We start from the raw sequence: 13,546 nt of genomic DNA, 5'->3' as shown, positions 1-13,546 counted from the left end.
GGCGGCGTTGACGCCACTTTTGTTGAACTTGGCGCATGTCCCGCACTCCGTTGTGGATCAAGACGAATTGGGTTTCGTGCTGTGATGAGTCTCCTCGTACGTCCTCCGATCCGGCAAGTGAAATGTAAAAAAAAAAAAAAAAAAAAAAAATGCTGTTTTGTGGGGTAAAAGGAAGAAAAAAAACCTTTGTGGGGTCAAATAAATTGAATAAATAATAAATATAATATAATAATATAATAAAAACAATAAATTAATTGTGAAATAGACAATTGGGGTTTGGGAGGCAGTGAATGTTCTGGTTCTGGCAGATAAAACTGAGCATAGTGTTTTTGTTAAGGCGTAAATAAAGTCAATGGATTCCAGCTGCGGGCCTCAGACAAACTTTGGAAGACGCTGTTGGTAGCGAGGTGGAGAATAATTAAGACGCGTCGGTTAATATGTGTGTCGCACGGGGATGGCGAATCAACGGCCTTTTTGAAAGCTGCAGTGAGGAAAGATGTAATTAGTACCAAAGTGGAGAAGGATGACTAGCGCGGGGAGGCCAGACTGCGGAGGCGTTCGGCAAGTTGACAAATGACTGAGATAAAGCCAGAAATGTGAAGAAACGTCGGATTCCATATTGGAACGATGGCCCCGTCAAAGCTCCAAATAACTCGGAATCCAAACTCGAGTTTTGGAAAATCCATCCACCCAGTTATCGTTTTTCGATAGCGCTTTTCCTTGAGAGGGTTGCAGGTGAGCTGGAGCCTTTCCCAGCTGACATTGCGCGAGAGGTGGCGTACACCTCGGGCTGCTCTGAAGCGAATCAGTGGGAACGGATCGACAAAACCTGCGTTCACGATCGCGGGAAACCGGCGCAATTGCGGGAAGGGCATGTAAACTCGAAACGGGCGGGCCCAGGTCTTCATTTGAACCAGAACCTCAGTATGGTAAGGAAGAAAGTGTCGGTTTCATTTTTGAAAACTTACCTCGGTTTTGCCATACGGGTGTCCAGAAAAGGCCCCTCTGACCTCTACTTCTGTTTGACCCAGTTTTGTATCGGATTTGTCCATATTTGGCTAAGACCACCCCCTTTTTCATAGATTGGTCGCTTCCGGGAAGGGGAGCCACTTGCGCCCCGAACCGGAAAACGAAGTCAGAAGATAAGCTGGAGAAATCTCAATGGCCTGATTTCAGGTCGTTTGGCACTCAGGAATGCGTGGAACATTTGAATTCATATTTCAAGTATTTACTGAGGCACCATCGAGAAAATATTACTTCCCCAGTATGAGAAAAAAATTGGTTTGGAAAAATGGATGTCCTTGAAATACGCCCGAGGCGCGGTGGGCAACTCTTACATCCACTTCACAGTTCAGAGGTCGCGGGTTCAAATCCAGCGAGCTGAAGTCCGGCTTGATTTTGTCAAGTTATGACCGATGATGTTTTGAACTATGTGTGAATTTTGAAGCATTCTTCTGGAAAATTTGGCTTGATTCTAAATCCGGAGTTCCCACGGCATGAAATCTTGGCACGATTTGTGACCCTCCAAACACAATTTCCTCGTTAGGTCCCCGAGGCATATCGAGAACTCTTTGTCCTCTCATTTTTCTGCAATCCATTTTCCGTATATGACCTCCTCATTTCTCCTCTTGAACGAGCGCAATCACAAATTTTCCCCTGAGCCAGCGAAACTCAGCCCGAGCTGTTTTTTTTATTTTTTATTTTTTTTAAACTCTTCCCCAGTGACGATGTCGTGCGTCGGTGAGAACCTCAGCGCTGCTTTGGTCGCCGTCTTGTGCGTGTGTCCGCACTTTCATGCGCCGTCCTATATTAGTTCGAGAATTGTCGTGGGTGGCGGTGGGGGTGGGGCACAAAAAAAATTGCCAACGTCACTTACTAGTGCACGGTTCAAATGACGCAATTCCAATTTGTTTTCTTTTTGTTTGATTCTCCTTTGCCGCAGAATGGTGGTCAGCTGGTAAAGCGTTGGCCTCACAGTTCTGAGGACCTGGGTTTGATTCTGGTCTCACCTGTGTGGAATTTGTAGGTTCTCACCGTGCCTGCGTGGCTTTTCTCCGGGCACTCCGGTTTCCTCCCACATCTCGAAAAACATGCAACATTAATTGGACACGCAAAATTGCCCGTAGGTGTGATTGTGAGTGCGGCTGTTTGTCTCCATGTGGCCTGCAATTGGCTGCTCGTTGACAGCTGGGATATGCTCCAACACTCCTTGCGACCATAGTGAGGATAAGCGGCAAAGAAGAGGGATGGATGGATGGATGGATGGATTCCCCTTTGCACTCAAATGGCACAGTTCAAATATGTGTCAGGGCCGCGTAAACAGAAACAGGGAATTGGATATTAACCCCCCCCCCCCCCCCCCCAAACTCCCATGCCGGACCTGCCAATTTGAGGGAATCAAAAATGGCCAGATTGGTACTTTCCAGTTAATGTGAGTGATGATGAAACGTGGCCCAAAAAAAAGTATCGCACACCCATTACCCCAAAAAATCTCACAGTTAGTCAAAATTACAATAAAAGCGCAGACCAATAAATAGTACATATATAGTTTTGTTTTTTTTGTTATGAAGGCTAATGTAATATGACAATTACGGATCTTTGAATACTGATCCCAGGTATCGGTATTGGGCAGATACGGGTCTTAATTCAAGATAGCAGGTACTTTTAAGAGCTCCTAATAGCAGACACCAACACTGAAGCCAGAAAAAAAACATGGCAAGTAAGTCCTCCTCGCCAGTAGTGGGCGCTACATTATGTCGGTTTGATACACTGACGAATCATCATATGCAACAGTAAGGGAAAAAAAGTATTTGATTCACAATCATATGTCATCGTGTTATCTGAAATTTCTGTATCAAAAGTACGAGTGAAGTATTACTTCAGCCATAGCCGTTGCATTGATCCAAAATGGTAAATATCAGCCCTAAACCCCTGCTAAAAATTTTCTATAGAACATTTCTAAACAATTTCTGAAGAACTATAGAAGTCCAGGTCCGATAGAATTTCTATAGAAATTCTATTGTTCTGTAGAAATGCTATAGAAGATCATAGCCAAAGTTGTATAGAGCAAGTTGTTCTGTACAAATTCTACGGATTTCTATAGAATTTCTATAGAAATTTTTTTTAGCAGGGTCTGGAAAAAAAATGTACTGCAAATTCAGCCTGAATTTCTCCTCATATTGTTTTTCAAAGTGCGAGCCACACGGTTGAAGCATCTCGAGGAAAAAAAAAAATCAATTTTATTCCAATCTTCAGCTTTGTAAAAGGGATTGACGTTAAGCTGTGTCTCAGGGAGGCTCCCCGTGCCGCACCTTGAAAACCCCTCTGCCTTGAGACGCTTTTTGTTGTTTTAACTGGCTAAGGAGGAATCGATGCCTGTGGTAAGTATGCTTGTTGGGGAGCTCTTTTGGAACAAAAAATGTTTCCAAATGCACTTTATGTACTCTTGAGTGTTGTGTTTTATGGGTGGGAGGGAAAAAAAAGAGTAACTGATGTGTAATAACTTGGTTACGACAGAGAACTCAAACACAGTGAAACCTCTCAGGCCAAACATAACGCAAAGGGAATATTCAAAATTGTATTACTTGGTTAATGTTGCTAGCATGAATCCCTGAATAACTATAAAGGCAATATCGAAAGTAATGTTTCAAAATTATTAATTTACACAGTATGGTATACAAAAAGTCTATCAAATAAAAGTTGACTATGTAAGTTGTGTTCACATATTTCATATATCTGAAAAAATTGAATACATGATCAAATATGATTATAAATAAAAACTTAGTTTGGTCAGTTTTTTTTTTTCCTGGTAACATCGTTTTTGTTTATAGTCATAATTTACGTGACAGTATACATGTCACGTTCATTATGCTGTTGCCTTGACAACGAAGGGCCAGCAGGAAAAAAAAAAGGGTGAGTGTGACTTTGGTCGTGACATGCGTTTATGCACACTATGGAGGTCAATTTAAAAAAAAAAAAAATGAACGAGAGAATTTATTCATACACGGCCAATCACTGTTGAACTTTTGCCCCCCCCTGCAAAAATCACCGCCAATTCGTGTAGAAGCGGACGGAACAAAATGGATCATTTGAAGTTGGCTCTTTTCTGCATGACTTCAACCCAAAAGATCCGTGCCCCCCCCCCCCAACTCCCCCACGCTCTCTCCCTTGTGAGTGTTTCAGATGTAAAAGCAATTTTTTAAACTTGATCCCGGAGCTGTTTTGTAGCACGCACACGCAAAAAAACAACCCCGGGAGAATGTGTTAAAAATATTGCCCAACATCTTGGATGCTGTCTCCTGCTTATTAGTTGCTTTTTTTTTTTCTTTTCTTTTCTTTTTTTATCTTTTGCTTGCCTCCCCAGGGTCAGGACAGCACGCCTACGGAGATGATGAGGAATGGTATTCTCATGCATTCAAAGGTGATGCCACGCGTTCCTTCTTTTTTTGTTGTTGTTGGTTTTTTTCGTGTTCTAAACTGTGTGAACAATTGCATGAAAGTGGCCAGTCAGCGGGTGAGAGAAGCTCCAAAAGGAACGCCGCCACTCTGCTATTCCGCTCATGAATGCTCCTTTTCATTCTGGGAATTAGCCGTGCGTATTTGTGTTTATCCTGAGCTAGCGGAAAATACACTTTTTTTTTTTTTTTTTAACGATGGAAGTGAAACCACGAGAGTTTATTTACACAAGCATAATAGACGTGTATCCATCTTGGGAGGGAAATGTCGGTTGCTTGCCATCGCGGACTAGCTGCGGGTCACCTTCTCCGTCTGACGTCGATGGCTGACGGAGGAACTTGGAGGTAAAAGCAAGTCCAATCTTTTAGATGAGCCCCCAAAAGCCTTGAAGACTTCCTTTTTGATGTGCTCAGACTCTGTCGTCTGTTTACTCTTTTTTTTTTTTATCATGGTTTTAATTGGCGCAATATGCAGATTCCTCCTTGAACCGACTTGTAAATCTGAGAGAATAATGTAGTGGAGTGCAGGAATGGGCGACGAGTTTTCAAAATTGGCAGCCAGGCTTGTCGAGGTCCATGCAGACACGTTAACCTCGATTGTAAAAATGTCCAGGATGGCCTCTCGCTGACATGATGAAAAATGGCCAATAACGTACAACACACCCACACCTTGTCCCCCCCCCAAAAAAAAAAAAAAAAAAATCTACAGTATATATGCCCTAAATATAGTACAGTACAACTTTAGTTCTTGACCACAATCCCTTCTGAAAGGCAGTTCGAGAAGCGATTTGTTCGAAAACCGAATTGATATTTCCCATTCTAATTCATTGAAAAAGAAATAATGCGTTCTAAGCCTTTAAAAAAAATGGGATTTTAAAGCCTTTTTTTTAGCTTTTCCTGATAATAAACTCCATAGTAGAAATACATGTATAGTTTAAATCCTACATTAAAAAAATTCAAACAGGTCAGTTAATAAATTCATCACTTAATGACACTAAGAAAATGATCGAGTTAGCGTGTCATATTAAATTTCTGAATGTGGCCTCAATGAGCCATGTAAATTGACCGCATCACATTTACAAATTTGTAACATCAGACCGTTGCATATCATATCATAATGGAATGCACATACATCTTTTTCACAAACCTCTAGTTACAAATATACGTAGAAATAAGGTGGCAAACATTTTTTATTTTCTTGATAGCGATGTACAGTACAACTTCAGTTCTCGACCACAATCCGTTCCAGAAGGTGGTTCGAGAAGCGATTTGTTCGAAAACCGAAGCGATATTTCCCATTAAAATGAATGAAAAAATAAATAATGCGTTCCAAACCTAAAAAAAACAAGACTTTTTAAACCATTTTGTTTAGCTTTTCCTGATAATAAACTGCATCGTAGAAATACATTTATAGTTTAAATACTTTATATAACAAAATGATTTAAGAAATGTATATATATATATATATATTGGTTTTCAAAGTTTGTCAGTTTTCCACACTAAGACATCAAAGCAACAGACTTCATATACTTCTCAGGGGCAGCGTGGTGCGCGCCCATCAAGGTGAAGCACGGCGACGTGAGCTGCTGGACGCCAAGGGGGCAACAGTCCAAGAGCGCCATGGGGGCGCGCTGTAAAATCCGCTGCAAGCAAGGGTACGAGTCTCAGAGCAGCGAGGTGGTGTGCATGGCCAGCAAGCACTGGTCCTCCAGCTACGCGTGTCAAGGTGACGACCAGGATTAGTCACAATAATGCATTGCGGTACACGTTTTACTATTTCACGCGTTTTTCGCTCGCGCGTGAGTCACTTCTGGTGATGGTGGTAAAGTACTCGTGCGGCCAAAGCTGCCCTGGGGGAGTCTGACAGAAGCGCGGCTGCCGTTTCGCGCCTGCAGCCCCACCCCGGCCACCGCCAAACAGCCAACCGCATTCATCCGTTGGCAATACGGGTTAAACGGCGACAACATATACCACGGGTGTCAAACTTAAGGCCCGCGGGCCAGAATAATAACGGCAAGCACAAGAAACGTGACGTCAAATGAGCACCAGTGTTGGAAAAGTTCAATTTCTGCACAAAGTAATTCAAATGACACATTTTAAACTCGAACTAAATTCACTTTCTTCCAATATGTTGCAAAATACTAGCACGTCTCCACCGTTTCAACACATTCCGTCCACATTAGTAGCCAGCTGCAGCTTTCAAAAACATCAGGAACGACTTGTGGCTTGATTTATTTATTTTTAAATTCAGGACTTAAAACAAAACCGGGACTGCAGTCCTCACTGTGGAAACACGATCACCATTTGTGGACAACGTATGAATGAGCTGCCAGGAATCTATTGTGATTCAAGTTTACCGTTGCCAGTACGCTGGGGGTAAAAAACCCCTTGAAATGTCTCCAGCGTGCATGATTTGTGGAGCCTCGAGGAGTGGTTCTGACCCCCCCCCCCCCTCCCCCCATCAGATTTTTATGACGCACGCCGGACGACTCTTGCCGGCCGCGGTTGCCAAATAAGGCGTTCGTCCCCCTCGCGTATGAAAGCTTGTTTACAGCGCGTCGAGCCAGGTCTCCTCCTGAAAGTCTAATGAAAGCTGGCACTGTGGGCCGAAAATGAACCGATATCCGCAAATCGTTCTCAGATATCGGCAGACGATAACGTTCGTCGGATAGAAATAAACGCGCGGTTCACATTGCATTTGCGCCTGCCGGCGTACCGTTCCCAACCGATCCTCAACCGCTGTCTTTGGCAGAGATCCGCTGTCCCAAGATGAGCATGCCCACCGACGGCGGCTACAAGTGTTCGGACGGCTCCTACTACAACTCCCGCTGCGAGTTCTTCTGCTCACCAGGGTTCACCCTGAAGGGGCCCAAGACGGCCACGTGCCAGTACAACAAAGCCTGGAGCGCCGCGGTCCCCACCTGCGTCGGTAAGCACGGGGTCGTGATGCTGAACAAATATTTATGATTACATATCCTAACGGTGGCGGGCCTTGGATTCTTCACCATTGACTTCAAGCTAATTCAAGGTTATACTGTATATGCTTGTGGTATAAAGACAGGCGGGAACATATTTGAGCGACAAGGCCTTGACCGATGTGCTTTCTTTCCACAATTGAATGGACTTGGGACAATGTTGACGTTTCTGCACTCACCCACACACTTTTCACCTTCCGGTGTTGTTGCTGAAAGATATTTACAAAGAAAGACGGTAAACAGAGAGTTTAACGCTAGCGTCGCTGCGCTAACGCTACTGCCGTCACGCTAACAGGGCACATACTGGTAAAAAAATCACTGAGACGCGGCAGTAACACGCTACCGCAGCATTAACGTGGCCAGACCGGTAAAAGTCACCTTCTCGGCACACATATTCGGTCCCACTCTTACCTTTTCCGCTCGGGTGCCCCCTTGCGGCCGTTAGGAAAAATGCACAAATTAGCCCGATCGCCGGATAAACCGCCGGGTTGAAAGCGTGTGTACAAAAGTCGCCGGAAATTCAGGTACTTGATGTGGCGGCATGGTGGGTCACATCCCAAAAGATGCGACATGAATTGGACACTCTAAATTGCCAATAGGTGTGATTGTGAGTGCGGCTGTTTGTCTCCATGTGTCCTACGATTGATGGCAACCAGTTCAGGATGCGCCCTGGTTCCTGCTTCCTGCCCGTTGACAGCTGGGATGGGCTCAGGCACTCCCCGCGAACCTTGTGAGAATAAGCGGCTAAGAAAATGGATGAATGGATGAATTACTTGGTGTCATTATTTAAATTCTCAAACCAACCGAATAGTGCTGGCAGGGAGTAGCCCCAGAAGCCTGTTAGCCCGCAAGCTAGCCCGTAAACCAGCCCGTAAGCTAAGCCGGTAGCTCGCGGCTCCCGTCATGCTGTGCAAAGCCCCGCGATGAGCCTGCGGGATTTATTCCAGCCATTTGAGGCTTGAAGTGGATATAAAGCGATATAAATGAATACATATTCACTGCTCAAACATGTCCGGGTATTTAGCTTTAAGAAAGTTACTCGGCGCGGTTTTATAACTTCAGCAGACTCGCCGACGGCGTTAGAGGGCGGAGACGACATTTTGATTTTTCACATTTTGAAACCCAGCGATGATTTGTTTAATCGTTCAAATTTGGCAGTTCCATCAACAACTCGCTTCTCTCTGGTGTGCCAAATTTATTACATTTTAATAACTTGTTTTTACTTTACAAGAAATTTATAAATAAAATATTTATCAAGAAACACTTTGTTCATCTTTTGGTGAGGACTTAAATTAAATAAAAATAGCCGTCTCTGAGTGCCATTTTTTTCCCCAAATCTGATTATGCAACGTGAAAGAAAAACATGATTTTCAAAATAATACTTTCTCTCCAATAAGAATAGAACCCCCCCCCCAAAAAAAAAAAACAGTTTTACTTGGTTTTTTTTAAGCTAAGGTGTTAAAACTTTGAAAAATCTTTGTGTACTTTCGGTTCTTTGTGTTTCAACGTGGTGTGGCTTATATATGTACCAAATGGTATTTCCTTTGCAAATGTACTGGGTGAGGCTTATAATCAGGCGCGCTCTGTAGGCCGGAAATGACGGTATTTGGAAATCCTGCCACACTTTTTTAAATGAAGATGATCCAGCCTATTTTTTGTTTTCCATTTGCATTTATTCGTTCCAGACGAGGACCCTCCAAAGATCAAGTGTCCTCATGTGAAGGACAAATGGGCAGAACCGGGCAAGCTGACTGCCCGGGTGACCTGGGACACGCCCGAGGGCGTGGACACGGCCGACGGCATCCTCACCGAGTACGTCGCCGCCGTCTCTCTCGAGGGCGTCTCAGTGACCCCGTCCAACCTCGCCTTCGGTCTTTTTGCAGCGTGATCCTGAAAGGCAAAGCTCCAAAATCGGACTTCCCCGAAGGTCTTCACAAGATGTCCTACACTGTGTCGGACCGCGCGGGGAACAAAGGATCCTGTCGCTTCACCGTCCGAGTCCGAGGTGGGATTTTGAAAAAGATGCGATGTGGTCACTCGTCGGGTGTAACTGCAATGTCTTCCTCTCCAGTGCGGCGCTGCAGTCCGCTGTCCCCCCCCGACAACGGCTACATGAAATGCGACAGCGACGGCGATAACTACGGCGCCACCTGCCAATTCTCCTGCACCGGCGGCGCCGACCTCCAGGGCAGCGCCGCCAGGGTGTGCCAGTACGGACTCACCTGGTCCGGCAGCGACACCAACTGCGCACGTACGTTTTAGCGCGTGACCTCCGGAGCCCTTAAATGCCTCTTCGCCATCCGTCGATACTCTTGTGCGTGTGTTTAGAAGTAAATACCACAACATTCGGTTTCCGTTGCGGGCCGCGTTGCATTTCTCGTCGCCCGGTTCACAACAGATTATCGCCTCGTGATTTTATTCCATCTTGGTCCCTTTCATTTGATTACCTTTTTATTTTTGACCAAGAAATCGATTGGTGGCTTACGACAGACCTCTTTAATGTAAAAGGTTACACAATTCCGCGGACATCGACAAACAAATTCGTATAAATTGAAGTCGATGACTTTATCTGTCCGTCCATTATCTCGTTCCGCGGTGCTTACGTCCGTACGATAATTGATACAAATTGTATTTACTCTTCATTTGTTTCTGCCCGCCGTGTATTCACTGCGGTCAGTTATTATGTAATAGGAATATAATTGGCGTAATTATTCCAGGAAGACTCGTGAGAGCGTTTGCGGTTGATGCCGTTTTGTGATGAAGCGGAACGGGGGCCCGAAATGCACCGACCGACTCCCTGACCCCCGCGTGCACGGAATGACAAATGAGTGCAAAAGCATAAACCGGCGTGATGTATTCAACTATTGCTCTTCTATTATTCATGCCGCTCATTTCGTGTTCCTTTGCCGTCGGCGTGCTGATTTCACTTCCTGTAAGGCCGACGGGAGCGGGGGGACGCAGCCCCCGCTAAACGCGTCGCGTCAAATCTCATTCCGGTCGCCGCGCAATCGCCTCCCCTCATCCGTGCGTTCTCTTTTGCCCGTCGCAGCCATGAACATTAACGTGGGGGTGCGCAGGGCCTCGGCGCTGCTCGACCAGTTCTACGAGAAGCGACGGCTCCTCATTATCTCCGCCCCGACAGCCGCCAATCACAATTACCGCTTCCAGATGACCAATCTGCAGGTGAGCCGCGAGCAAGTGGACGACGGTGACTGGAAATGGTCCCATTTCACATAAGTGGTCAGAAAATGATCTATTTACGACAACGAAGGTATCTGTGTTCATATAATCATGCCCACGACTTATGGCGAGAAGCAGAATGGTTCCACTGGACTTGCACTCGATGGCAGAATTAACAGAATTAATTGACACTCAAGTCAAGAAATGGGTCCAAGCGGGGTGGAACAGTTGGCGGAAGGTGTCTGGTGTTCTATGTGACAGAAGAGTCTCCGCGAGGATGAAGGGCAAAGTCTATCAAACAGCGGCGAGGCCGGCCGTGATGTACGGATTAGAGACGGTGGCGCTGAAGAGACAACAGGAAGTAGAAGTAGAAGTGGAGGTGCCAGAAATGAAGATGTTGAAGTTCTCGCTCGGAGTGAGCAGGTCGGATAGGATTAGAAATGAGCTCATTTGAGGGACAGCCAAAGTTGGATGTCTTGGAGACAAGGTGAGAGAGAGCAGATTTCGATGGTTTGGACATGTCCAGAGGTGAGAGAGTGAGTATATTGCTAGGAAGACGGTAAGGATGGAGCTGTCAAGGAAGAGAGAGCGAGAGGAAGACCAAAGAAAAGGTTGATGGGCGTTGTGAGGGAGGACACGAGGACAGTGGAGTGGGCGTTCGAGAGGAGGCTTAAATGGAAAAAGATCACATGCTGTGGCGACCCCTAACGGGACAAGGCGAAAGGAAAAGAAGAAGAAGGATTGACAATCAACCTGTGGATCCACATGTTGCGATTTGTACAACAGAGTCACTGAATAATGTCAACTCTGTGTTTAACTCAGTTAGCCAGATTACAAACTGCCAAAGTCAATTTCCAGAGTGATTTGAGACAAGGTCACCGGACGGTACTTTCTTGTGACAGTTTGGCGGCGTTCTGTGAATCTTTCCAAGTAGATGGCAGACCCAGCATGGCCGGGAACACGTCAAAGTGACGGTACCGTGAGGCTTCCATCTTCTCTAATTAGGCTATTCTGAGGATCGGCCTTGTCACAAGCTACTAAGTCACATTGCCTTCGAATGTGCGACCTTTCCAATACTGACGGCTCATCAGCTGAAATCGCATCCACGAGGACCCGATCCGCGCATCCTGGAACCGTAAACCTGAGTCCGCTAGACCTTCCGGCGTGTGATTGAAACGGACTAATGAGGCAATTCAAAACTTACCTAAATATACCGTAATTTTCCGTTTATAAGCCGCGACTTTTTTCACATGATTTCAACCCTGCGGTTTATGCGCTGATGTGGCTAATTTGTGCATTTTTTTTCCTCACGGCCGCAAGGGGGCACTTGAGAGGAAAAGGTAAGAGTGAGACCGCTGGAATATATGTGCCGAGGAAGTGACTTTCACCGGTCCGGTCCTGTTAGCGCTGTGATAGCGTGTTACTGCCATGTCTCAGTGACTTTTACCGGTATGTTTTTGTTTTTTAAACTCTCTGTTAGTGCAGCACTCGCGTTAGCAAAGTGTTAGCGTTTGTGCGATGGCGCTAGGGTTAGCGTTAGCGTGAAGGTGTTAAACTCTCTGTGTACTGTGTTTCTTAGTAAATATCTCGCGTTTGAATGTGGGCACTCGCGGCTTTTACACAGCTGCTTTGTATTTAGGTAGGTCAAACATTTACAAATGTACGGCGTGAGGTTTATAACCAGGTGCGCTCTGTAGGCCGAGGATTATGGTATATTAATGTAATTATTGGATGGATAGTCATCGTATCCCATGCGTTAATTGTCTCTCGTCCACTCCCAAACGCTCCAATGTGTGATTGAAACCGACTCACGGAAACCAATTCGGACGCAACGTCACACTCGTCATCGTAATCGCACGATTCGTTTACCGATTTGGCCCGTAACGTGTCAGAAAATGTGCGCAAATGTTGATAGTTGTTTTCCAAAGTTAAGGCAGATGTTTGTACATTTAAGCATTCGTGGAAGACTACAGAAATCAGAATATTTATCATCAAGAAGCTGAAATTCGGAGGCTTTGGACAATTTTAGGTTAAATGTGGCAACAGTTCAATGATTATGTATGTTACATGAGATTTGTTTTTCTCTGTGTATTCTCTCCATGTCGTATGTTACCATTGATTGCGTGTGGTCTGGAAAGTAACGAACAGGATCTTCGTGTACATCCTTTGTCTGTACAAGTAAGCGCTAGAGAATTAAACTTGCACATCTGTGGCGACAACAGCATGCCCAGTGTGGACTGGACCTCCGTCACATGACCGTCATTGAGCTGGTGGGGAATTTCCCGGCCCAAATCGGCCGCATCCGACACAGGCTTCTCCCCCCCATGCTCGCCTTGCAACTCAGGTACACGAGCACAGCGCAAACGCGCGACGTCAGCGCACTTGACGGCTCACGCGGTCTCCTCCGCGTTGCCTAGGTTACTGCTCCAGATCCCGCAAAGGTCCTTCCAGATGGTCCTGGTGGACAAGCAGGGCACGGACAAGCAGCGCTACCCGTTCCCGATCACGGCGGCCGAGCTGTTCACCACCGTGGACGCTTTCCCCCTGCGCAAGGACGAGATGGCCATGCAGCAGGCGGCCGGACAGACCTGCCAATCGTAACGGGCGCCGTTCGGATCCGCCCGTCCCGGGACTCGCAGCCATTTTCCATCCGGCGGCTTCCCTCAAGTCAAGTTTTCGGAAGCCGTTCAAGTCACACGTCACAACAATCATATTGATTCCTGTGTCTTGGTCCACCGGTATGTTTTTTATTTTTATTTTTCAAAACAAAAATATCTTTTGTACAAAAAAAAAAATATTTTTACTGTATGGAGTGGAAAACTATATTATTTATATCCCACTTCCTTAATAATAATAATAATAATGTATTCTCACACTCTTTGGATTACGCCGTGTGTTCCCTCCCGCTGGTTATTAATATACGGTGGCGCGTCCCCA

At 45.6% G+C, this 13,546-nt stretch overlaps 1 protein-coding gene across 3 annotated transcripts in view; it reads left to right on the top strand.

The window, feature by feature from the left end:
- srpx (sushi-repeat containing protein X-linked) overlaps positions 1–13,365 on the top strand; it is a 27,539-nt gene extending 14,174 nt beyond the window's left edge. For 2 of the 3 annotated variants that reach the window (XM_061842068.1, XM_061842069.1), the window contains exons 5-13: positions 4,364–4,420; positions 5,992–6,180; positions 7,207–7,383; positions 9,115–9,241; positions 9,313–9,434; positions 9,501–9,680; positions 10,479–10,612; positions 12,832–12,953; positions 13,027–13,365. In XM_061842068.1, the coding sequence (XP_061698052.1) occupies positions 4,364–4,420; positions 5,992–6,180; positions 7,207–7,383; positions 9,115–9,241; positions 9,313–9,434; positions 9,501–9,680; positions 10,479–10,612; positions 12,832–12,953; positions 13,027–13,210 (1,292 nt within the window). In that variant the 3' untranslated portion in view covers positions 13,211–13,365. The remainder of the gene's footprint in view (positions 1–4,363; positions 4,421–5,991; positions 6,181–7,206; positions 7,384–9,114; positions 9,242–9,312; positions 9,435–9,500; positions 9,681–10,478; positions 10,613–12,831; positions 12,954–13,026) is intronic. The other variant, XM_061842070.1, reaches the window with a different exon arrangement.
- Positions 13,366–13,546: the final 181 nt, after the last annotated feature.

The sequence above is a fragment of the Syngnathoides biaculeatus genome, chromosome 14 (genome assembly GCF_019802595.1).
Source record: "Syngnathoides biaculeatus isolate LvHL_M chromosome 14, ASM1980259v1, whole genome shotgun sequence".
Lineage (NCBI taxonomy): Eukaryota > Metazoa > Chordata > Actinopteri > Syngnathiformes > Syngnathidae > Syngnathoides > Syngnathoides biaculeatus.
The sequence above is the reverse complement of the archived record's forward strand: the minus strand, read 5'-3'. Positions and strand labels throughout refer to the sequence as shown.